The following is a 26,037-nucleotide window of genomic DNA, read 5'->3' as shown; positions in this document are numbered from 1 at the left end:
CGAAGAAACACCGTCTCTACTAAAATTAGCCGGGCATGGTGGTGCATGTCTGTAATCCCAGCTACCCAGGAGGCTGAGGCAGGAGAATCGCTTGAACCTGGGAGGTGGAGGTTGCAGTGAGCCAATATTGTGTCATTGCACTGCAGCCTGGGCAACGAGAGCACACACACAGACACACACACACACACACACACACACACACACACACGTACACACCCTTTCCCCATAACGTTTAGTTAGAGGGGTCAGCCCTTGTATAAGTGTACAAAGAATAGCCAGTCATCCACCATATATTTATTGATTTCTCACTCCTAGGCCTGTACTGGGCCCTCTTCAGAGGGGAAGAGTTCACAGATTAGCAAGTGACATATGCATGAAATAAATAACTACCATATCCATAAAATAACACAGAATGGGAATATAATGATGGAAGTAGGTACATTTGCTATGGGGGCCACTAATGTTTTTCGTGGTAGAGAACTCAGGAAGTCTTTAAAGAAGAAAAGAAACTTGAATGAGGTCTTCAGGGTTGAGAAGGAGTCCTTCAGGTGAGGAAGAAGAAAGGTGAGAATGTCTAAAAATACATAAAGGAGTTATAAAATAGCACAGTTGTTAGTACAGTTAAGCTAGTGTTGGGTGGAGGGACACAGCAGATGAACCTGGAGAGACAGATCTGGGACTCTTGCTGAGGGACAGGCCTCATTGATCACACAAGGCTTTACTTCCTGATATATTTTCATTTTTAATTGTATCTTTGTTAAATGTGTGTCACATGCACAATGTATAAAATTCAAAAAGTACAAAAGATATATAGAGAATATTAAGTCTCCCCTCTTCCCTATCCCCACAACTCAGGTTGTCTTTGTGAAGTCAGTTGCCAAAGCTGGTTTCTTGGGCATCCTTCCAAAGCTATTTTCTTTACATTTGCAAATATGTGTGTATGTCTGTGTATTTTCCACACAGAGGTTGCATATCATATTATACTTTCTGTCCTTTACCTTCCTTTTTTATCTGGATATTTGTTTTATTTATTTGGAATATGGATAGACCATAATTCATTGGATCAGTCCTGTATTGGTGGAATTTAGGTGATTTCTAATCTATTGCTGTTATAAACATAAACAATGCTGTAGTACATGTCCTTGTATATAAGTCCCTCTGCACATGAAAGTATTCCTGTACAACAAATTCCTAGGAATGGAATTTTTGGGTTAAAGAGTGTAAGTTTTTTTTGTTTTTTTTTTGTTTTTGTTTTTTTGTTGTTTTTTTTTTTAAGATGGAGTCTTGCTCTGTTGCCCAGGCTGGAGTGCAGTGGTGCAATCTCTGCTCACTGCAACCTCTGCCTCCCCGGTTCAAGTGATTCCCCTGCCTTAGCCTCTGGAATAGCTGGGACTACAGGTGTGCACTACCATGCCCAGCTTTTGTTTTTTAGTAAAGATGGGGTTTCACCATGTTGTCCAGGAGGGTCTCAATCTCCTGACCTTGTGATCAGCCTGCCTCAGCCTCCCAAAGTGCTCGAATTAGAGGTGTGAGCCAGCACACCTGGCTGAGTATAAGTATTTTTAGTATAATAAATAATGCCAAATTGCTGTCTGTAGAGGCTATGCGATGCCTGTAACCCTGGCCAGGAGAGTACAGCAGTCCCCTTATCCACAGAAAATACTTTCCCAGATCCCCAGTGGATGCCTGAGCCTGCAGATAGTACCAAACCACACATACACACACACACACACACACACACACACACACACACACACACACACACACTGTTTTTTCCTATACATACATACCTGTGATAAAGTTTAATGTATAAATTAGGCACAGTAAGAGATTAACAACAATAACTAAGTATAACATAGAACAACTATAATCATATGCTAGTATCATTACTCTTGAGCTTTGGGGCCATTTATTAAGTAAAATAATGGTTACTTGCACACAAGCCCTGAGATACCAGGACAGTTGATCTGATAACTGAGATGGCTACTTAGGGTAATGGGCAGCCCAGTGTATACCTTGTGGCTATCTGGACAAAAGGCTGTTTCACGTCCCAGGTGGGGTGGCATGAGATTTAATCACGCTGCTTAGAACAGCACCAAGTTTATCATTTGCTTTTGCTTTTTACTTTGGTTAATCTTTAAAACTCTCCCATGGCAGCAATCATGGATTACTATGTCATAGAATTCCTAACTCTTATATCTCCCCAGGAACACATAGCACCATCGAGTGCCATGGCATCCTATAGAGAACTTCCATCTTTGGTCACAGTGTTAAGAGCTCTTGGTTTCACAGCCTCTTTGAAATGACCTATAAAATGTATCAGTTGTTTATTTCTGGAATTTTTCACTTAATATTTTCAGACCAAGATTGGCCACAGTTAACTGAAACCAGGAAAAGCAACACCGTGAATCAGAAGGGGCTACCGTCTAATTCAACTTTTTGCTTCTTTGAAGCTAGGGCTTTAGGCTTTATCCTGTCAGTGATGGTAAGCCATTGAGAGGTTTTTAAGCAGGGGAGTGTTACAGTCAGGTTTGTGTTTTGGAAAGGTCTCTTGGGCTACAGTGAGGAAAAGAGTTTAGCAGAGGCAAAGATCAGAGTCATGGATACCAATTAGGTTTTACAGTCGTCCAGGCAAGTCCAAGAAAAACAGTTCTGTCTTTGGCAGCTCCACTTAGGCAGTTGGCAGTGGGGATGAGGGAGGCAGACATTAAGATAATGAAGAAGTAGCTTCCATAGCACTGAGAGATTGATCTGGCTGAGAGTGGGTTAGGGGTGAGGGTAGCTTTAATCAAAAAGTTCGATTTCCATGAGTCTTGTGAATAGCAATGGGCTTGTATGCACAGTCTGCACCTTCTTTATAGATCTATAGATCTTATGTCTTTATTAATATTTTCTAATTCTAGAATATCAAAACATAAAAAGGCTCTAATATATTACTAATTACTTTTGTTGGCAGCAAGACATTTTTGTCTGTTAATATCTGGTTGTCAAAGAGAACTTTAAAGAGCATTTTTATTAAGATTCTTTAGTCAGGCCAGGTGCAGTGGCTCACAACTGTAATTCTAGCACTTTGGGAGGCCAGTGCAGGTTGATCACTTGAGGCCAGGAGTTCAAGACCAGCCTGGCCAACATAGTGAAACCCATCTCTACTAAAAAATACAAAAATTAGTCAGGTGTGGTGGCACATGCCTGTTATCCCAGTTACTCAGGAGGCTAAGGCAGGAGAATCGCTCGAACCTGAGAGGTAGATGTTCTAATCAGCCAAGAGCGTGCCACTGCACTCCAGCCTGGGCAACACACCGGGACTCCATCTGAAAAGGAAAAAAAAAAAAGGTTCTCAGTCAGCTGATAGTCCCAGCTATTTGGGAGGCTGAGGCAGGAGGATCACTTGAGCCCAGTAGGTTGAGGCTATGATCCTGCCAGTGAATAACCACTGCACGCCAGTCTGGGCAAGATGTCAAGAACCTGTCTCAAAAAAAAAAAATTCTTCAGTCACACTTGTTCCTGATAGTCACCAAACTCTTTAATTTTTCCCACATCCATACCATTCATTTAAAATTCTGAATTTAGGCTGAATGTAGTAGCTCACACCTATAATCCTAGCACTTTGGGAGGCTGAGGTGGGAACATTGCTTGAGGCCAGGAGTTTGAGACTACCTAGCTGACATAGCAAGACCCCGTCTCTAATTTTAAAATATAAAATAAATTTAAAATTTAAAAATTTTAAAAACAGAAAATTCCTAATTTAGTAAAGTAACTTTAAATTCTACACTTAATTTACATATATTTTAATTATGTTTATTTAAAAGTCTTTCATTTAGGCTCCGTGTGGGTGTAAACTTTGGGAGGCCAAGATGGGCAGATCATGAGGTCCAAAGTTCAAGACCAGCCTAGTCAATATGGTGAAACCCTGTCTTTACAAAAAATATAAAAATTAGCCAGGCATGTTGGCACATGCCTGTAGTCCCAGCTACTCAGTAACCTGAGGCCGAAGAATTGCTTGAACCTGGGAGGCGATGATTGCAGTGAGCCAGCGATCATGCCACTGCACTCCAGCCTGGGTGACAGAGCAAAACTCCATCTCAAAAAAAAAAAGTATTTTGGGAACCGATTGCTTTGATTTTGTGTGCAGTTCTGGTATCTAAAAATATGTATATGTTATTATTTCAGTTTTATATAATACCATTAATTATTTCATCTGTTCAGTTTCTATTAATTTTTTATGATGAAAAATGATAAAGTGTTTTCACTTCTTCCCCACCTTTTCTTTATTCATCTTCTATCTCATATTAGCCTAAAGTTTGATTTCTAAGTGATTATCTTTGTATAGGTGAATATCCTGTATTTCTGTTAGTTGTTTTTTCAGCTTTGAGTAATGTCTTTGTGCCTGGCTCTTACAGGTGACACAGTCAAGGAAGTGACTTCACTTGGCATTTTCTTCCCCTTTCCACTTTTGTACTGGCTGTGTTGTTTCTTCTTCTTTTTTTTTTTAATTGCATTTTAGGTTTTGGGGTACACGTGAAGAACATGCAAGATTGTTGCATAGGTACACACATGGCAATGTGGTTTGCTGCCTTCCTTCCCCTCACCTGTATCTGTCATTTCTCCCCATGCTATCTCTTCCCACCTCCCCACCCCCCTGTCCCTCCCCCATTTCCCCACAACGGACCCCAGTGTGTAGTGCTCCCCTCCCTGTGTCCATGTGTTCTCATTGTTCAACACCCACCTATGAGTGAGAACATGCGGTGTTTGATTTTCTGCTCCTGTGGCAGTTTGCTGAGAATGATGGTTTCCAGGTTCATCCATGTCCCTACAAAGGACACGAACTCATCGTTTTTGATGGCTGCATAATATTCCATGGTGTATATATACTACATTTTCCCTATCCAGTCATCGATGGGCATTTGGTTGGTTCCAGGTCTTTGCTATTGTAAACAGTGCTGCAATGAACATTCGTGTGCATGTGTCCTTATAGTAGAATGATTTCTAATCCTTGGATATATACCCAGTAATGGGATTGCTGGGTCAAATGGGATTTCTATTTTTAGGTCCTTGAGGAATCGCCACACTGTCTTCCACAATGGTTGAATTAATTTGCACTTCCACCAACAGTGTAAAAGTGTTCCTATTTCTCCACATCCTCTCCAGCATCTGTTGTCTCCAGATTTTTTAATGATCGCCATTCTAACTGGCGAGAGATGGTATCTCAATGTGGTTTTGATTTGCATTTCTCTAATGACCAGTGATGACGAGCATTTTTTCATATGTTTGTTGGCCTCCTGTGTGTCTTCTTTTGTAAAGTGTCTGTTTATATCCTTTGCCCACTTTTGAATGGGCTTGTTTGTTTTTTTCTTGTAGATCTGTTTTAGTTCTTTGTAAATTCTGGATATCAGCCCCTTGTCAGATGGGTAGACTGCAAAAATTTTTTCCCATTCTGTGGGTTGCCGATTCACTCTACTGACTGTTTCTTTTGCCGTGCAGAAGCTGTGGAGTTTGATTAGGTCCCATTTGTCTATTTTGGCTTTTGTTGCCATTGCTTTTGGCATTTTGGTCATGAAGTCCTTGCCTACGCCTATGTCCTGAATGGTTTTGCCTAGATTTTCTTCTAGGGTTTTTATGGTGTTAGGTCTGATGTTTAAGTCTTTAATCCATCTGGAGTTAATTTTGGTGTAAGGTGTCAGGAAAGGGTCCTGTTTCTGCTTTCTGCACATGGGCTAGCCAGTTTTCCCAACACCATTTATTAAACAGGGAATCCTTACCCCATTGCTTGTTTTTGTCAGGTTTGTCAAAGGTCGGATGGTTGTAGATATGTTGTATTTCCTCTGAGGCCTCTGTTCTGTTCCATTGGTCTATATCTCTGTTTTGGTACCAGTACGATGCTGTTTTGATTACTGTAGCCTTGTAGTATAGTTTGAAGTCAGATAGTGTGATGCCTCCTGCTTTGTTCATTTTGCTTAGAATTGACTTGGCTATGCGGGCTCTCTTTTGGTTCCATATGAAGTTTAAGGTGTTTTTTTCCAGTTCTGTGAAGAAGGTCATTGGTAGCTTGATGGGAATAGTGTTGAATTTGTAAATTACTTTGGGCAGTATGGCCATTTTCACGATGTTGATTTTTCCTAACCATGAACATGGAATGTTTCTCCATCTGTTTGTGTCCTCTCTTATTTTGTTGAGCAGTGGCTTGTAGTTCTCCTTGAAGAGGTCCTTTACGTTCCTCGTTAATTGTATTCCTAGGTATTTTATTCTCTTTGTAGCAATTGTGAATGGCAGTTCATTCTCGATTTGGCTCTCTTTAAGTCTGTTACTGGTGTATAGGAATGCTTGTGATTTTTGCACGTTGATTTTATGTCCTGAGACTTTGCTGAAGTTGTTTATCAGTTTCAGGAGATTTTGGGCTGAGACGATGGGGTCTTCTAGATATACAATCATGTCATCTACAAATAGAGACAATTTGATTTCCTCCTTTCCTATTTGAATACCCTTTATTTCTTTTTCTTGCCTGATTGCTCTGGCTAGCTGTGTTGTTTCTGTATCATCAGGGCATAGAAGGTTGACATTCTGATTTGCCATTCTGAACCCCACTTGATTTTAGTCTTGCTCCTACAGTTACACATCAGTATGCGTGTATGTAGTACGTTAATGTAAGTGAAGTGCCTTCAGTACTTAGCATCAGCTCTTTTGCTGTTGCTCCCTCAGTCATCTTTTGGTTGACTGCATTTGTTCCTTGGTGGTTTCCTCAAGCAGAGCTCATGGGAACAATATTCCCGTAGTCCTTGTATGCTAAAACACAGTGTTCTTAGCCTAGCAATTTTCTGGAGGTTTCTTCAGGAGTGTAGCTGCCAGTGTTTTCTGAGATCTGCCTCCACCATTCCATCTCCTCTCCCTGTCTGCTCTGCTCAGCTCCCCGTGTCTTTGGCCAATTTCCACCCAGGCCTCCGTGACCCTGCAGCTCTTGTTGCCCATGGACTTAACGGGTTTATCACCTCAGGATGAGTCCTTTGTCTACAGCGGCCTTGTTCTTGCTGGCATCTTGAGACCTGCTGAACAGCTTCACTCCTTGCCCGCTGAGCTGTGGCCCTGTTTGTTTCCTGGTATCACTTTGCTCCTCCTCAGCTTCCCAGTGTCTGTATCTGTCGGCTTTGGGCAGCTGTTATCCTTTTGCCTGTTTTTTGAGACTGTAGGTTTTATTTGCCTCCAGTTTCACTCACAAAGGAGTTTGCTTTGTTTGTTTTGTGTTTACTTGGTTAGTTTTGATGATATATTGGACGAAAAGACACAGATCACTCTTGTATGCCACCATGTTTGACAGGAAGTCCTTTAAACGTGGGTGGCATTATGGTATAACAACAAAGCATGGGATGTGGAGCAGGGTACACCTGCCTGTGAATCTGAGCTCTGCCACTTACTGACCGCCTGACGGTAGACAGATCACATACCTTCTTGTCATTGTTACCTCTAGAATGGGGCTGATTCCCCTAGGTATTCACACTGTATGAGGAGTAAGTGGGGTAATACATATCATATACAGGGGCCTAGAATAGTGCTTTGCAAATAGAGGTTCAAAAGAGTAACATAATGTTTCATTAATTTCCTGGCATAGATGCCATTCAGAATTACTTTAACCCTCTTTGTTTGGATGGCATCATGTTATTACCACTGATTCAGTGTTATCATTGAGGCCATTATCAGAACACCCTTCGGCATTCCCTCACTTCACCCATAATTCTATACAAGGCAATTAGTGCCACAGGAGAAGGACAGATGGACTGCTCTGGGAACCCTGGGGAGAGAACAGTCTCCTTCAAATGGTCGGGGTGAGGGGCGGGATAACTCATGAGCAAGGGCTTTCAGGAAAGGCAGGATTTCTTCAGGAAGAGGTAGGAAGACCCAAGCTGGGGCTGGATGCCAGTCCAGATTCTGAGGTCAGAGATTAGGATGGGGTGGGCATGGGGCTTTGGGAATTTGTCACACGCCTTTGCCTTCTAACTTCCAGCAGGCCTGAGAAATCAGGCGGCAAGATTCCCATGAGAAGTTCTGGATGAGGTCAGAGGAGTCTGGGATGCCAGATTGGAAAGAGATCTTAATGCACATGTAGTTAAATCCTTGCTTTTGTCCCCGTGTTCTCAGATTCTGGAATCCCAGACAACCACGGCTCCTACCGTGTCGGCCAGCAGCAGCTCTGATGGAGTTTCCGTCGGTTGCAACACCTCTGGAAGTCAGGGTATCATTGAACCCATGGATATGGAAACCCAGGAGGATGGGAGAACATCTGCTTACCAGAGAACTGGAAGCAAGAAGAATGTGCAGGCAGATGGGAAGATGCAGGTGGATGGAAGGACCGGGGGAGATGGAACACAGACAGCCCACCGGACACGGGAAGACAGGAAGACGCAGGTGGACACTGGGATACAAGAAAGCGAGAGGCCACAGTCAGACAGGACTTCACAGAAGGGCGAGGTGACACAGGGAAGAGCAGAGACACAGCTGAAAGCAACACTGGCAGGTAGGAAGATACAGCAAGACAGGAAGGCCCAGGCAGATCAGGGCACGCAGGGAGGCAGAAGGATGTGGGAAGAGACGGAGACGCAGTCAGAGGGGAGCACGCCCGCAGCCACAGCAGGTCCGTCAGAGCAGGAGGCGGTGACCAGCCTCGGCCCACCATCCAGCGCCCACGAACCCCCACCTACAGAGGGACCTAGAGCTTCTCCGATTGTTGAATGTTTTGCGCAGACCCCAGAAGGGCCTTGTGTCCCAGAAACCCCTGGTTTCCTGCCCGGATCTGAGGAGGCAGCAGTAACAGCCTCTAGGAGCCACCAGCAAAGCGTGCTGGGTCCCCTGTCAGGGAAGCTCAGGCTCCCAGCACAGCTGCCCCTCGAGGGGAGTGTGGAGCAGGTGGGAGGAGAGAGAGGCCTCGGGCCAGAGTCAGGCCCAGTCGAGGCCAAGCAGGAGGACAGCCTGTTCCAGAGGCCCCAGGAGGAGCAGCCAGGGGAACTGCTGTGTGTGGATCGCGGTGGCTGTCCTCCAGCTGGCCTGAGCCAGGAGGTGCCCACAATACCTTCTCTTCCTGGAACTGGGCTGACTGCTAGACCAAAGGAGGGGCCGAGCAGCACCCCGACTTCTCAGCACGGGAGCACAGCTGCCTTCCTGCCCTCTGAGGACCGGGCCCTGATGAGTTCTGCCCCAACACTGCACCTGGGTCTGGAGACCCCCACCCAGAGTCACCCACCAGAGACCATGGCCACCAGCAATGAGGGGGCCTGCGCCCAGGTACCAGATGTGGAGGGGCGGACCCCACGTCCCCGGAGCTGTGACCCTGGTCTCATCGATTCCTTGAAGAACTACCTGCTTCTGCTGCTGAAGCTGTCCAGCACAGAGACGAGTGGAGCAGGGGGAGAGTCCCAGGTGGGGGCGGCTGCCAGAGGTCTGGCACCCTCAGCCACTCTGACGCCCACCGTGGAAGTGGCTGGGCTGAGTCCCCGGACTTCAAGGCGCATCCTGGAGCGTGTGGAGAACAACCACCTGGTACAGAGTGCACAGACCCTGCTGCTGAGCCCCTGTACCTCCCGTCGCCTCACTGGCCTCCTGGACCGCGAGGTGCAGGCTGGCCGCGAGGCCCTTGCTGCTGCCCGGGGCTCCTGGGGTCCTGCTCCCAGCCCCCTCACTGTCCCTGCCATTGTGGTAGATGAGGAGAGCCCTGGGCTAGCCTCAGAAGGATCCAATGAGGGTAAACGAGAGGTTTCCCTTGAGGGGCCTGGCCTCCTGGGGGTCTCTCAGGAGAGTGGCATGGGTGGTCGGCTGGGGGAGGCGGGTGGGCAGGCAGCCCCTGGGCAGGGACCCTCAGCAGTCAGCAGAGCCCAGGAACCCTCCCAAGGGGAGAAGTTCCCAGGGGAGGCTCTGACAGGTCTCCCGGCAGCTACACCTGAGGAACTGGCTCTAGGGGCCCGGAGGAAGAGACTTCTCCCTAAGGTTAGAGCAGCAGGAGACGGGGAGGTGACGACACCTGAAGAAAGGGAGAGCCCCACGGTTTCCCCGAGGGGGTCCAGGAAAAGCCTGGTGCCTGGGTCCCCAGGGACTCCAGGGCGGGAGAGACGTTCCCCTACGCAGGGCAGAAAGGCGAGCATGCTGGAGGTGCCTCGCGCAGAGGTGGAGCCGGCTGCAGGAGACCCCGGCCCTAGCCCCAAGGCCAGCGATCCCGACACAGAGCTGGCCCTGGATGAAGGCAAGCAGGAGGCACTGGCCAAGCCCAGGAAAGCCAAAGACCTGCTGAAAGGTGAGCAATGGGGAGGGAGGGGGTGGCTTCATCGAACAGGGCTCCATGGAGCCACGGAAAGCACGCGCTGCCAACATCCCTCCTCGGGATTCACAGATTAGCTTGGGAAAGGGCCCCTTATCTCACAGCCTTTGCAGTTCCAAAGGCCTAGTGCTTGTTTTGGTGCTGCCACTCCACAGAACGGAGATCACCACCACCTCTGCAATGGCGTGAGGCTTAAACGGGCTGGAACAGAGGAAGTGCTTAGCACGGGGCCTGGCTTTGGTAGCGTCGGTCACTTCACCATTCATTCCCCCTTTACAGAGCTGTCGCATGGTTACAGAGAGGGGGACAGGATGCAAATGCAGGCTGCTAGAGTTAGGGACCTAGAATGCAAACTGAAGTTCCTGTCTCAGCTGCTGTCTGTGTCCTCAGCTGGGCCCCCCCACCTGGGGTCAGGGTGCAGTAGGGGCTTCATTCTAGCTGAGATGCATGTTTTGGGGGTTGGGACAGAAGCCCGGGATATGGGCAGCAGGCAGCTCGGGGCTGTGAGTAGTAGGTCTGTGTGGAGACCTGAATCCTGTTTTCTCCCAGCCTTTTCCACCAAGGACATCCAGGAAAGCAAGGATCTGGCCAGAGAGGGTACAAGCTGGAGGTGGGGCAGCGTTCCACTCTTGACTGGGCCCTGCTCTCAGCCCCACAGGTGATCCGGAAGATTCGGGTAGAGCAGTTTCCCGACGCCTCTGGTAGCCTGAAGCTCTGGTGTCAGTTTTTCAACATTCTTAGCGACTCAGTCTTGACATGGGCCAAGGATCAGCACCCCGTGGGCGAGGTGGGCAGGAGGTAAGCCGGCGACACCACCGCCACCTGGCCTGGCTCCCTGATTGCAGTAATACCGCTGGGCACCGTCCTAGAGCTTTGAGCCTGTCACCTCGTTAATTCTCACAATAAGCCTCTGAGGGAGGTGCCGTTATTCCCATAGCAGAGATGAGAAAACGGAGGCCCAGCGTTTTTAAGCCACTTGTCCAAAGCCACACAGCTAGTGTCAGGACTGCAGACCAGACCTTCGGGCTTCAGGACCAGCTCTTGGCCCTGGAATCACGCTGCCTCCCCAGAGCTCTTGGAGCTGGGGTTCACAGCAGCCTCTGAGAGTGGGGTCCAAGGACGCTTAGGACCACAATCTGCCCCATGCCATGGTGATGGCCCTCACGAGAAGGGTCTCCACTCTGCAGCGCAGGGGATGAGAGGCCGGCGGCCTTGGCCATCGTGCAGGCCTCCCCGGTAGACTGCGGCGTGTATCGGTGCACCATCCACAATGAGCATGGCTCGGCCTCCACCGACTTCTGCCTCAGCCCTGAGGGTGAGTGTGCCCCGCCACCTGGGGTCTCGGCCTGGCCTGGCTCCTGGGGGGTGGGCAGCCACCGTTTTTGAGAGAAGGCACTCTCTCTGCAAACAGCAGCCTGAAGGCACTGCTTTCTTCTTTTTCTCTATCTAGTGTTGTCAGGATTCATCTCCAGAGAAGAAGGTGAAGGTATGGTGCCCCCCTGGGGAAGGCGGGGTGGTCCTACCCCTGCCATCTGCAGGGAGGACCCACTTTAAGGGCTTGGAATCTGGTCCCAATCCACATACTGCTCCCTTTTGCCTCCTAGTTTAGGATGTGGCTTGGGGAGGTGATGGAGGAGGACTGCTGTATCAGAAGATTGTGGGGGATGAAGCGGCCAAGGGCCACTGCACAGGAGTCAGTTCACCCTATACCCTTTGCCCATGTCTGTCTTTGATCCAGGGCAGGACTGGCCACAGGGGCATGTCTCATCCTGCCAGCTTCTACCCAGGTTTCTCACAGTGCTCTGTGGCGCCCAGCATTGGATTCACACAGGGAACCTGTTAGAAATGCAGTTTCCTAGTCCCTGCTGCACTGCAGGCCTCTTTAATGTCCTAGGAGGGACCTAGGAACATTGCATTTTCAGCAGGCTCCCTGGTGATCATGAAATACCTGCCAAGTTTGATATGCATTTGAAGGGCTTTAACAGGGATGGATATGTACTGCTTCTGCAAGAGACAGGCTGACTTGGGACTGTGAAGGCAGCCAGTGATGATGGAAAGATGTTTAGAGCTGTAGTAGCTAACAAATCCATTAATTCCTTCCTTCATTCGCTCACTCATTCATCCAACTAGTGACTTTTTTTTTTTTTTGAGATGGAGTCTCACTCTGTTGCCCAGGCTGGAGTGCAATGGCATGATCTTGGCTCACTGCAACCTCTGCCTCCTGGGTTCAAGCAATTCTCATGCCTCAGCTTCCCCAGTAGCTGGGATTATAGGCATGTATCACCACACCCAGCTCATTTTTGTGTTTTTAGTAGAGACTGGTTTTACCATGTTGGCCAGGCTGGTCTCAAACTCCTGACCTCAAGGGATCCACCTGCTTTGGCCTCCCAAAATGCTAACTAGTGACTTTTGTTTAGTAATCAAATAAAATTTAATTAATATCAAATATAACCTCAACCTCAAACTAAGTAATAATTCTTTAATATCATCAGACATGCAGTCAGATTTCCCTAATTATCTCATATGTGTTGTTTTATTTGAATCAGGAACCACTCATTGCTTTTGGCTGATGCAGCTCAAAGTCTCTCTTAATGTTAAACAGTTCCTCCTCCTCCTACTTTATTTGTTTTCTTCCTTGGCTGTTTATTTGAAGTCACTGGTGTAGAATTTCTAACATTCTGGATTTTGTTGATTATGTCCCCACTGAACATGCTCCCTCATGCACATGCTTATTCTAAATTGGTAATCAGATTCCAAGGTTTAGTCAGATTCAGGTGTGATTTTTTTTTTTTTTTTTTTTTTTTTGCAAGGAGAATTCACAGGTGCTGCCTACATCTTTTGCATCCCATCTGGAGGGACGTAATGTCAGATTGTTTCATGCCCCGTCCCTTTTAGTAAAGTTAAGGATGGTTACTGGGTTCATTCGGGTGGTATCTGTGTGATCCATCCCCTTTTAAAGTTAAAAACAATCTGATACAAACCCTATTGTTATCTAGGAGTTTTAGCACTCACTGATTATTGCCTAAATCTATTATTTCATTAGCAGTTGTAACATGGAGATAGTTTAATTTGATCTTTTCTTCTTCTTTCATTAGCTGAGTTTTTTTCTATAAAAAAAGGGTTGATCATTTAGTTATCCCAATAAATAAGTTCCAACAGGAAATGAAGGGTAAATACTTGCTCTTTTCCCTTTAGTTACCTGAATTTAGAATAACAAGTTGGTGCCCTACCATTTTCCATAGGTGACCAATGAGGTTTATTTTTTGAGTGGGGGACTGGATTTTTTGTTGTTGTTGTTACCACTATGAATACATGGATTTTTAACATACTCGATATACTCAATACATTGCAGAAGGGAGCCCCTTCAGGTTGGCCCGTGTCCTTCTGCCAAGTCTCCAGTCGCTTTTGCTAGCTCTCTTGCTTTCTGGTCTCTGGTGATGTTTCAGGTCCTTGCTGGACACTTTCTGCCTAGACCGGGAATCAACCATTTCTGTAGAAAGCTCTGGTTCCCTTTAACGGGAAGTTACATTTAGCGGTCACAATTTGAGCTCTAGGGGTGCTCACTGCTGCAGGATTTGTCCTGCAAACTTTTTGCTTCAGTCAAGCATGTTGGTTGAAATGGAGTCATGTATTTATCTGATCAAAACAACAAATTCCAAAACAAAGTAATTCTGGTGTTCTGTATTGATTGCTATTGCCACAGAAAACCCCTGCCTTCCACACACATGTCCTGAGCTCTGTCCAAACACAGTGCTCAGGACATATTTGTGGATGGCGGGGGTTATGTGACGGATACAACACAGGTACTGCTAGATGGCAGGGGTCGAATCAAATAGAGTTTCTGCCCCAAGGAGCTCACAGTTTGGTAGGGACTCAGTGTGTCCAAAGAGCAGGCTTGGACAGAGAGTGAGCAGGGTGGGAGGCTTTTCTGGCCTTTTCCTTCCCTGAGAGCCCCACCTTGGTCAGGCCGGAGCTCCTGGTCTCCCACATTTCTCCTTTTCCCCTTCAGTTGGAGAAGAGATTGAGATGACCCCTATGGTATTTGCCAAGGGTCTGGCTGACTCTGGCTGCTGGGGGGACAAGCTCTTTGGGCGACTGGTAAGCGAGGAGTTCCGAGGGGGCGGATATGGGTGTGGCCTTCGGAAGGCCTCCCAGGCCAAGGTCATCTACGGGCTGGAACCCATCTTCGAGTCGGGCCGCACGTGCATCATCAAGGTGTCCAGCCTGCTTGTGTTTGGGCCCAGCAGTGAGACTTCTCTCGTGGGCAGAAACTACGACGTCACCATCCAGGTACTATGTCCCATCGCTTTACTCTCACCCCCACCCCTTTCCCAGCCCAGGTCCTGTTGAGATGCCCAAAATTGAGGCAGAAGGCATCTCAGTCTCAACCCTATGAGGCTCCTAGGATGACTTTGTGGAAAGCCTGAGATGCGGCCCAGAATTCAGATACTTGGCCTCAGAGAGCTTGAGAGCTTCAAACTGACTTGGGCCATAGTTTTCAAACTATGTATCTGCAGCAGACACCTTCCCCCTGCCCTTTCATAACCTCTCATGGAAGTCTTCTTTATATGTGAGCTAAAAGGGGGGTGCTGTGGGTAGGTAGACAGTCTTCCCGGCTCTCCACAGAGTGGTCTCTGGGGCACTATCGCCTACCATTAGGATTCCAGAAAATAGTTCGGAAATCACTTTGAAAACCTCAGTTTGAAAAGAAGTCCAAAGCCCCTTCGTTATACAAAAGAGGAAAATGAGGTGCAGAGTAGGGAGCGGGGAAGAGTGAGACCTTCTTCACCCGGGGCTGGAGTCCCCGTCTCAGTCCCCTAACAGGTGGCCCACTCGCTTAGAGGCAGACACAGTGGAGGATCGGGGAATTTCTTTGCTGACCAGATGTGGTTCCCTCATCCACAGGGGTGCAAGATCCAGAACATGAGTCGGGAGTACTGCAAAATCTTCGCAGCAGAAGCCCGGGCCGCGCCTGGCTTCGGGGAGGTGCCTGAGTAAGTACGCAGCGAGCAGGACGTGCAGCACGCAGCGCTGTTGTCTTGGGCTTCTGCGAAGATAGAGATTTCACAGACTCCCAGGGGCGTGCTGGGTTAAGCCCATGTGCAAATAGGCTCACAGTCAGCCCCATGCTCAGCCCAGTGGTCTCACAAAATCTCGAAATAAAGACCTCATTGACTCCCCACTTGAGAAAAGCCTCTGCTCTGCCCCTGACCTCCTTCCGCCCACCCCAGCTCCTCATTCTTTAGTGCAGATGTTGCTGATTGCAGAGTTTGGGCGTAGCAGTTTCTGGGGTTCCATGAAGGTGATGGGGTGGCCTAAGCTAGGCAGATGGGTCAGGACCCCTCTGCAGTAAACGGGCAGGGTCAGTGTGGACTTTGATAGGAGTCAGCTATAAATGGCAGTTGTTTCCATTTTGAAACTTGAACTCACTTTTGTGTACCTGGGGTCCGACTGGCAGAGAGCCACAGTCTAGTTGAATCCTCTCTAAAGGTGCTCCTTCTGTTTGACACATACCTCTCCTTCCACCTCAGTCCCTCACCCAAGCCACAGAGTCTGCCTATGGCCATAGCAGGGTTTGGTTCTAATCCCACTGACCAAGAGAATGTAGGACTCTGAAGCCAAAAATATCCATTTCCTTTCCCGAACTCAGGGTGGAGCTGCTTTCCTTTGTGTCCTTTGGGCTCAGAGCTGAGAATTCCATTCTTGGAAGGGCCCTTCTTTTAGGTCCAAGAATACAGAATTGGGTTGGAGGGAGGAGCTCCCTGGGCCATACTTCCTGCTTACTGCACGGTGAAACTGTGTTTAGGATCATCCCACTGTATCTCATCTACCGGCCTGCAAACAATATCCCATATGCTACCCTGGAGGAAGACCTGGGCAAGCCCCTGGAGTCTTACTGTTCCCGGGAATGGGGCGGTGCTGGGGCTCCGACAGTATCTAGCAGCTCTGAGGCCGTGCAGAAATGTCAGACCTTCCAGCACTGGCTGTATCAGTGGACAAATGGCAGCTTCCTTGTCACAGATTTGGCAGGTATGAGAGTGTGAGGGTGCGTGGGTGCGCACATGCATGGTTATGAAAGCATGCAGAAGAGGGAGAGCCACAGTGCTTGACTGATCCTTTACAAAGCACCTTTGTCTTTACCCTTTTTTGCTTTTCCCAATAATCTTATAAAGTAGACTGGACAGGGACCATTTTGCACGCAACCCTAATACATACCAGGGCCTCATGTAGCCCAGTCTGTCACTGTATTTGCATTTAAAGGAACACGGTCCAGGCTCAATTAAAATTAAACAGTAATTTATTTCAAAGACCGTTACATGGGCTCTGATTCAAAACCCACAATCACCCTTTTCAAAACCTCGCTTCTTCCCTTCCCTGCAGCTTTGCTCTGGACTTTCTCACTCTCCAAACTTGCCAGACTCGCTCTTCCATTTTAGCACAGTAGCTTTACTGTCTCTCTTCCTCCTCCATCTTTGTCAGCTTTTCGTTATGTAAAGGACTTAGTCTGGCTTCTTTTTAACTTATTTTTGTGCCCCCCCATTACCCAGAAACTCCCCAACAAAGGAAGGCCAGCAAGCATGAACCCTCCTTCCTTCTTCGACCAGTTCTTTCCAGGCCTCTTCCCTTTAAGCAGAACTGGACAGGGGAGGGGAACAGAAAAAATGCTCAGGGCAAGGAGAGGTTGCTGGGAATATCACACATTATTAAATCTCATCTCTGCCATAAATAAATGAGAAAACCAAGGGCCAGAGATAAAAAACTGATTCAAATGTGTGTTTCACTGGGTTAAATTTATATACAACTCCATATGCTGGGCGGAGGGAGGGCTAGGTAACATTAAGCCATTATCAGTCAACCTATTTGTTAACTTACAAATTCATGCTTCCATCCTTTTTCCATCCAACCACTACTAAATATTGAAAAAATAAAAAGTTGAATTAGGAATAGTCATTGCCCTCAAGAAGCTGTGATGAGTAGATCAGTTTCTACTATAAGATGATAACATGGTATACTAGAAAGGCTTTGGAGTTGGCTAGGTGCGGTGGCTCACACCTGTAATTCCAGCACTTTGGGAGGCCGAAGTGGGTCGATCACTTGAGGCCAGGAGTTTGAGACCAGCCTGGCTAACACAGCAAAACCCCATCCCTACTAAAAATACAAAATTAGCTGGGCGTGGTGGTGCATGTCTGTAATCCCAGCTACTTGGGAGGCTGAAGCTTGAGAATTGCTTGAACCCAGGAGGCAGAGGTTGCAGTGAGCCGAGATTGCCCCATGCATTCCAGCCTGGGTGACAGAGTGAGACTCCGTCTCAAAAAAATAATAATAAAGAAAAAAATAAATTTGATTTAAGTCTAAGCCCCATTCTGTTCCAGCTGAGTCTGTTTTACAGAGAAGAAAACTGAAGCTCACACTGGTGAGGTCGTTTAATCTCTCTGAGTTTCAGTTTCCATTCCCTCTCTAGGAAAATAGTGTCTTTCCTACCTAGTGCTCAGATTTTTTTATGATGATTAAATGAGACCATATTTGTGAAAGCCTTCTGCAAACTAAAATTCTGTGCCAATGTGAGAGATCATCATTATTACACAAAATGGAATGCTATGAATGCCAAAAGAGAAATGAGAAAAAAATTCATATTTATGACATTAATATTTATCACATAACTCCTAGGTTATGACACTAAGTTAGACTCCTGCACATATGACGATCTTCTCAATACCCTTGTGAGATGGGCATTCCTCTCCTCATGTTTGCACTTGAAGATTAGAGATGTGAAGTGACTTGTCAAGTTCCCACAGCTTGGATGTAGTAGACCTGAAATGTAAATCCAGGTCGGTCTGACTCCAAAGACCACATTTGTTGCTGTCTATCCTATGATGGTACTCAGCCCTGTTAGTGAAAGGCAAGTTCCTAGCAAAATGTTCTGGACAAATTGAAAATGGGCAAAGAGTGTCCTAAACCTAATGTGTGAGTGCTAAGATACCTGGATAGCCTGACCACAGTGAAAACATTTTTTCTCTGTCACCATCTTGCCCGGCTCTGCCCTTCCAAGGCCATCTTACCCTGGAAGACCATCCTGGCTTCTTGCTTGCTGGCTGCCTTTGTAAGCAGCGTGGAAGCGAGTCTTCTGTACTGTTGTATTTCCGCTGGTCTACCCCTGATTTATTCTGTCATCCCCATCCCTCTCTCTTGTCTGGACAGACTACTAATCTGTTCAGAGGAAAAGGTTTTAGTTCAAAGCCAGAGGCCAGTCCAGGCTGTGACCTGGTCTGATCTAGTGGAAGCAAGATTGCATAGCTGGAGGAGCTTTGGCTCTAGGAATCCAAAAAGCTGAACCCTGACTTTAAGTCAAATGGCCACTGCACATAGCCAGTGCTCAATTACTGAATGAGTGAGTATGACTTTGCTTAAGTCATTTAACACTGAGCCTATCCCCCTCACTTGTAAAAATGCGAATGCTATTCTTAGTAATAATCCAGATACCTGCATGCTGTCTGCCAGACAGGCTGGTGGTGATGACCCATGAGAAGTTGCTTGAAGACACGCCTGCACTGACACCCGGGAAGCTGATGCCAGCCTGGGCTGGTTCTAAGCCCCCATGTCTCCAGCAGGAAGAGATGTGGTTCTAAACCCCCATGTCTCTTCCTGCTGGAGGCATGGAGGCTTCGAACTAGCCAAAGCTGGCATTAACTCCCAACTTTCTCTCTTTTCAGGGGTTGACTGGAAAATGACTGATGTGCAGATTGCTACCAAACTTCGAGGGTGAGTGTTTCCTGGGGACAGATTGCTCCCTGGGGGTCTTCTCAGGGTGTAAAATGTCCCAAGCCCTTCTGGTTCTCCATCCCTAAGGTGCTGGGCCTGGGGCCAAATGGTCCCAGTCACACCCATGGCCATGTGGTAACATCCTAGGGGCTCTTGTCTCCACCCCTTATCTCCGGTCTGGTGTGGCAGCTATTACTGATGCCACACATGGGGTCCCCTGCAATCCGGGGCTCTCACATACTCCTCCCCTCTCGCTTGAGGATGGTTGCCAAGGTGCCGACAAGCAAGGGCCCTGTGATTAGAGTGCGGACCTCAAGTCTGCTTCAGTTTATGTTAAGAAGCTCAGCCATTCTTACACCAGTTAAAGTCCTACATGATGGATTCCATGTGTCGTGGTGTAATGAGACCACAGTTTTAAAACTGAGGCTTTGGGCCAGGAATGGTGGCTCATGCCTATAATCCTAGCACTTTGGGAGGCTGAGGACGGAGGATTTCTTGAGCCTGGGATTTTGAGGTTTGAGACCAGCTTGGGCCATGTAGAGAGTCTCTACTAAGAAAAAAAAGGAAAAATTGAGGTTTTAGCTGCTGCCACGTGAGGTAGCACCCAAGGGAGACTCCCCATCACCCTCAGATAGGGTAGGATGTACTTTAGGCACGGCATCCTAATGATGGCAGCCCGATAGTCAGCCCCGCAAGGAGCTGTGTCTCTGGGTGGGAACCCCATTCAGCTCTTCCTGTCTGGCTGCAGATACCAGGGCCTCAAAGAAAGCTGCTTCCCTGCCCTGCTGAACCGGTTCGCCTCCTCCCACCAGTGCAACGCCTACTGTGAGCTGCTGGGGCTAACACCGCTCAAGGGCCCTGAGGCAGCCCACCCCCAAGCCAAAGCCAAAGGCTCTAAGAGTCCGTCTGCTGGCAGGAAAGGCTCCCAGCTGAGTCCTCAGCCCCAGAAGAAAGGCCTCCCTAGTCCTCAGGGCACCCGGAAGAGTGCTCCAAGTACCAAGGCCGCCCCTCAAGCCTCAGAGGCAGTCGCCATGCAGTTGTTGGGACAGCCTCCCACTCAAGAAGAGGGCTCCAAGGCCCAGGGCATGCGGTAGCCTCAACAGGAGGCTGGGGGCCTCCACCCAGCAGCAGACCAACCAGGAAGCAGCTTGAACCGGATGGAGACTTTACAAATACGGAACTAACTGGAGAAGGTGCGTGGAGGAGGCACCACGTGGGGACCTCTCTGAGCAGCCTCTCGTGGATCAGCTCCTCATCAGATGGCTTTGGTGTGTGGCACACAGCCCACTGGCCTCTTCTGGTGCCACTGTCACCCAGGGTTCCCAGGCCTCAAGCAGGCCCCACCTCCAAGTGCCTGGCAGCCTAGGCCCTCCTTGAAGTTTACACTTTGCCACTGCTGGAGGCTCCCCTGAGTCCTCTGCGTGAGTTCTGCACCCCAAGCTCTTGCCCCAGCCCAGTCCAGCAGCAGATGTTATAATCTGAGTGAGGACATGCAGGCCAGCATTTATCCGCCTGCCTTTACCTGGCCCGGATCTCGCCCCGTCCTCAGGGCTCCAACTTCCTCTGCTGGTCTGGCCTGGTGACTCTCAGGGTATCTTCTCCTTCTAGCTACTTTGGCTCATGGATCTCAGCTTATCCTGCAACTAACATGTCCTTGAGCCCAGATGGGGCTCAGGGCCCTTCCACAGCCTGTCATGTCCTTGTGCAGTGGCCTTTGATGATGTGTGTTCATGCTCTTCCAGCTCCTTCACTTACTCACCTGCTTCCCATGCTCCTTTGCACCCCCAGCCACATCCCTGGCTTGGGGCCCAGCTGCAGCCTGCTACCTGCCCTTCATGACTCTGCACGTGGCCCTTTGCTTGAGAGCTCCCCACCCGCTGCCAACCAATACCCAGGTGAGGAACAGACCCTCTGGCCTCTCACTCTACTTCAGTACTCTCTTCCCCAACTTCTACGGGCTCTTTGCTCATCAGGTGAGAGCCGGTGTAAGGGCTGTGTCAGCAGCTGTAGCCAGAGACAGGTGTTGACTCTGAGAGACCTTGTACTCCATACTGAAAGGAGGTGGAGTTACAGTTAATTTCACATCCCCTCTCAGCCAGGAATGGAGGGCTAGGTCTCTTCCCCATGGGACTACCCCTGAGTGTTCTAGGAGGGATGCAATCTATCCATGCACTTGGATGGAGGGGTGTCTCTGTGCCTGGGAATTAGGGCCCCTGCCCCAACCATAGTTCTTGATCCTGGGGCCCCAGCTCTGGCCCTCATGTATGGGCTCCCAAGGACCCAGTGGCCTGGGTCCTTCCAGAACATCCCTCCCGGAGGCCTGGGGCGGGGTAGGTCTGCAGCTAGCCCGCTCCCCTTGGAATGCAATAAAGGCAGCATTGTGTGTCCTGCTTGCCCTCAACTGGTGTGGTTGGAGGTCTGAGGAGTCAGGGTCCCCCTCTCCCAGGCAGGCTCTCTGAGGGCATCCTGTAGTCCCGGGCCCACTAGAAAAATGAATCTGTATTTTGGTTCCCGGACCGAAGTTCAGCTGTAGCTTTCTGTGGCCACAGAAAGACATTCTGTGCTTGCACGATTGGGCCGCTGGCTTGTGCCCCTTAGCAGGGTGTCTGGGCACTTACACCTTTGGAATTGCTCTTCATTCAGAAGAGGAACACAAAGAAAGCCACCCAGGAAGGAAGTGCAGAGCTGGGGGCTCTGGAAACTCCCTGTGTCTCTGGCCGCAGCAAGACCAGCTGAGAAGCCCACCAGTACCTGCCTCTCAGCTGCTTGCTGACCATTTTCTGCTTCTCACGCTGCAGAGAAGCTCTTCATTCCCACCCTCACTCAGAACCTCCCCTTGCCTGACATTTCCCCTCCATGGTGACATCTCTGACTTCTCTACCTCCTCTGTGCTCAGGTGACTCCACATCTTCCTTGTGCCCCAGTGTGTCCCCACCTCTCTCAGCCTGCATATTCAGATTACTTTGGTGAACTGAGAGCTGGAGTACTGCTCACTCATTTATTCATTCACCCACTCATTCAGCAGACATGTACTGAGCACTGCTTTATGCCAGACCCTGGCTGGCAGCTGCTGGGAGGCAAAGATGTATGAGGCCATCTCAGGAAAGACTCCCTGTTAGGATTCTTGAGTTTTGACCAACTGAAATGAACTTGGACCAACTTAAGCAAGGAGAAGGGGTTCATGGGAAGGATGCTGGGATAGCTCACAGAACCAAAAGAGTAGCTGAACAGTTGGCCTTGGGAAGGGTGGGAGCCGGGGCAGGTCCAAGGCTTGCCTCCCAGAGCTGTGTGGTTGGCAGATCAACACCAGCCTGCCATCCAACCTCGTGGATCTCCTTCCACTCCAGATTCAAATTCCAGATGAGATAACCTGGCCTAGAGCTCAGGGCTTCATAGAGTAGGAGGGAAGCAGTTTTCCAAAGGTCTTCTGACTCTTGCCGGAAGGATGGTGGAGTCGGAAGGGTGGACATGGAGGAAATGGTGGGTGCAGAAGGGTAGGCAGACCCGAAGACGCTGCTAACACAGGTGCCGTCCTTCCCATCTCGTGTATTACAACTCTCCCACATAAAACCACAACCGCGTTTCTCTCTGCTTAGGGAATTCAGGATGATAGCTAACTTTTGATTCCAGGGGTAAGACAGGGCTACTGTTCTCCAAAGTCCAGTGTCACTAGGGATAATGTCCCTCTTTCAGTTTTATCACAAGTCCATTTTGAAATTCTACAACCTGTAGATTAACTGGTAAAATTAATCATATTCAACCAAAATCATATAACCCAGAAAGAAAGGAAGAATGGGCAAAGTCTGCAGTCCATTTCTAGAACTGGTCATGAGAACTCATGTTTGTGTATGATTATGCACTTTTGGCTTGATGGAGTGACCCAAACCTTCAGTTCTGAAGCTCCTTTGTGGTCCTACCTGTGGGACAGGCATTTGCTATTGGACACGGCAGTCCCAGGACAAACTCCAGAAATCTCCCCCATACTGCCCGCTTTTATGTAGCAGCGATCATATTTTCCCTTGATAAGGTTCCTCATTCTAGATACTCCCATGACCTCTTTATAATGAGCCTGAAATGGCCGGGCGGCTGCCTCAGCTTCCATTTCCGTTGAATTGTTACTGTGTCTTTGAGGATGTGCTCCTGGACTGGGGACTCAACTCTCCATACCAGCCTGGTCCCAAACCTCAGGTGTGAGAAAGGTATTGAGACCTAGCAGCAGCAGGCCACCTCCACACTGCGTCCTATCCCTGAAGGAGAAACCGCCAGGCATGGTTGCTGGCTCCAAGCGCATGCTGCCTCCTGCAGGCCTGACCCAGCCTCTCGGGGTGTTGTTTCTGGTGCCGTAGCTGAGTTTTCAGTAAACCATTTCACCACACTCTCAAGCCAGCTGCGGCTGGTCTATGGGTTCCTGAGAGGATGAGTGAATGCCTACACATCAACCCATAACGCTTCTTTTTGTTGGAAAGTGAATTCTCTGGTTGGGTGCAGTGTGTGAGAAGGCCACATGATGTTTATGGCATTTGATAATTCCATGGATATTGATGGCGGGAGAGGCGTGATGGGTAAGAAAAGCAAATCCAGATCCAGAACAAGGGCCCAAAAGGGCCAAGACAAATTGCTGCCCCTCTCAGAGCTGCGGGTGTAGACGGGGAAGCACTGTGGAGTGCCAGTGAGCAACCCACACGTGACCCGCTGGTGCTTTCACAACCCAAGCCTGGAGCAACAGAGTCCGCCTGATAACGGAGTGCACTGGCCCTGCCAGACTTTATGGCCAGGTGGGTCAGATAACACCATGAGGGGCAGCATGGCCACCAAGTGTGCCAGGTCCAAGCGTTTAGGCTCCCCCAAAGCCCAGTGGTGAGCCACAGGGGCGTTTTGCACAAGGATAATGGTTGCTTGTCAACAAGAGCATCACTTGGCTCCAAATCCTGGGTTCCCCTATTGTATTTTTTTGTCAGGACTTATTACAAGCTACATATGGCTCCCCAGTATGCCACAGACAGACGGATACCTCGTGCACCATTGAGCAGGTCACGTGGCCTGATGGCAGAGCCGGCTGCACAAAAGACTTTCCCAGCTGGGATGCCTTCATCTGCTCTAAGCCCACCCCAAAGCTGGCAGCCTTCTAGGTCAGTTGGTAAATGGGTTGGAACAAGATGCCTCAAACTGCCATATATTGCCTGGAATTAGGTCTTAGTGGTGAGGGATTCAACATACAGTCATTTGTCCTACATTATGAAGGAAATGTTCTGACCTCAAACAGATCCCTCAACCCCTAGAACTTTGTAGAAGGGGCAGGCCAGGCACGGTGGCTCACACCTGTAATCCCAGCACTTTGGGAGGCTGAAACGCGTGGATGACAAGGTCAGGGGTTTGAGGCCAGCCTGGCCAACATAGTGAAACCCCATCTCTACTAAAAATACAAAAATTAGCCAGGTGTGGTGGCGCATGCCAGCTAGTCATAGCTACTTGGGAGGCTGAGGCAGGAGAATCGCATGAACCTGGGAGGTGGAGGTTGTGGTGAGCCAAGGTCGCACCACTGCACTCCAGCCTGGGCAACAGAGCAAGACTGTCTCAAAAAATACAAAAATAAATAATAATAATAGAAGGGGCAGATTTTCACATGATTTATCTCCCGCTCTGATTCACATTTGTTTGATCAATGCACCAGGCAACTGCCGATTTCCTGTTCCTTTTGTAGTCCCAGATGAATGGCTACAGATCCCTTTGTGGAAGGCTGCAAGGAAGCTTCACAACATGCATCTAAGTGTTAAAATAGGGTTTTCTTTCAAAAACACATTTGACTTCCTCCCCATTTAAGGTCTGGAAATCAAGTGGGAGATCTTGACTTGACTTTGGCAGCTTGAGACAGGCCTGTTGGCCCAGAAGTCTTTAGTTAAGGTGTCTGGCCTTTTTCATCCTGGGACCTAAGCTCCAGGTCTGGTTTCTGTGCTCTGTCCATTACGATGAGCACCCTGCTTTGTTCCTTCTGACTATCTCTGCTGCTGAGATCAGGGAGCCCATGTTCACAGCAGCTCTTCCAACCAGCCTCCCAGGCCTAGAGAGGAAAATCAGCAGAGCCTCGTGCATGTATTTCTCATGGCAAGAAGGGAGCCCATCTTCTGGGTCCCACCAGAGGACAGTGAGGAGGGCTGATGGGCTGGGTGCATGCCAGGGACCCAATCAAGCATTTTTATCTAATGAAATCTTTGAATTCCTGCCTTTCTTGGATGTTTGGTCTTTTGATATAATTTAGCATGGGCCAACATTTGGTCCAGATTTGTATTATACAGGCCCCCCTAAAATAGTAAGAACTGTATCTGGTGATTTGAGCTTTTACATAGAATGTAGAATCTCTGCTGAGTGAACATATCAATAAAGACAACCTGAACCAAAATTGTATCTTGGACACACAACCTTTAAAATGTCCACCACAGCCTGGGCAACACAGGGAGACTCCATCTCTACAAAATAAAAGAAAAATTAACCAGGCATGAGGGTTCATGCCTGTAGTCTCAGCTTTTTATGGGGCTGAGGTGGGAGGATTGTTTGGGCCTACGAGATTGAAGCTTCAGTGAGCTGAGATCATGCCACTGCACTCCAGCCTGGGTGACAGAGGGATACCATTTTTTGTCTCAAAAAACAAAAAAACGGTCCACTAATGTACCATATATTTTTTGACAATATATTTGCTAGTTCATGCAGTTTCTTCAGAATATCACTCGCCTCTTTCCTGATCTGATTTAGCTTCTCATCCCCTGGCGTATGCTGAGTGTGGATTCTGGCATAACGTGGTGTAGGCCAGGAGGGAAACTTGACTTTCTTCTGCAAGTGAGAGGTATGCCTTTCCTGGCAGTGGAGGTCAGAAGGAAATATATCTGAAGGGTTATCCTTTTGATGTCCTTTGAATACTCCCAGATATCCTTAATCCAGCTGACGGGATGCCACTTTGTTCTGAAACTGAACGAGGTTATGAATTCAAT

At 48.5% G+C, this 26,037-nt stretch overlaps 1 protein-coding gene and 1 non-coding gene across 3 annotated transcripts in view; one reads left to right on the top strand and one right to left on the bottom strand.

Annotated features, from left to right (window-relative positions):
* Positions 1-25,451, top strand: part of ALPK3 (alpha kinase 3) — a 62,949-nt gene extending 37,498 nt beyond the window's left edge. For both annotated transcript variants that reach the window (XM_039480024.2, XM_039480023.2), the window contains 9 exons: positions 8,128-10,270; positions 10,945-11,092; positions 11,482-11,609; positions 11,745-11,780; positions 14,304-14,584; positions 15,200-15,288; positions 16,101-16,324; positions 19,006-19,054; positions 19,803-25,451. In XM_039480024.2, coding sequence (XP_039335958.2) covers positions 8,128-10,270; positions 10,945-11,092; positions 11,482-11,609; positions 11,745-11,780; positions 14,304-14,584; positions 15,200-15,288; positions 16,101-16,324; positions 19,006-19,054; positions 19,803-20,148 — 3,444 coding nt within the window. In that variant the 3' untranslated portion in view covers positions 20,149-25,451. The remainder of the gene's footprint in view (positions 1-8,127; positions 10,271-10,944; positions 11,093-11,481; positions 11,610-11,744; positions 11,781-14,303; positions 14,585-15,199; positions 15,289-16,100; positions 16,325-19,005; positions 19,055-19,802) is intronic.
* On the bottom strand, positions 2,192-2,309 carry LOC120368243 (small nucleolar RNA SNORA25). The gene has a single exon (XR_005582433.2). It is a non-coding gene; the product is annotated as a small nucleolar RNA SNORA25 (small nucleolar RNA).
* Positions 25,452-26,037: the final 586 nt, after the last annotated feature.

Source organism: Saimiri boliviensis, chromosome 5 (genome assembly GCF_048565385.1).
Source record: "Saimiri boliviensis isolate mSaiBol1 chromosome 5, mSaiBol1.pri, whole genome shotgun sequence".
Lineage (NCBI taxonomy): Eukaryota > Metazoa > Chordata > Mammalia > Primates > Cebidae > Saimiri > Saimiri boliviensis.
This window is presented reverse-complemented; position numbering and strand designations above follow the sequence as displayed.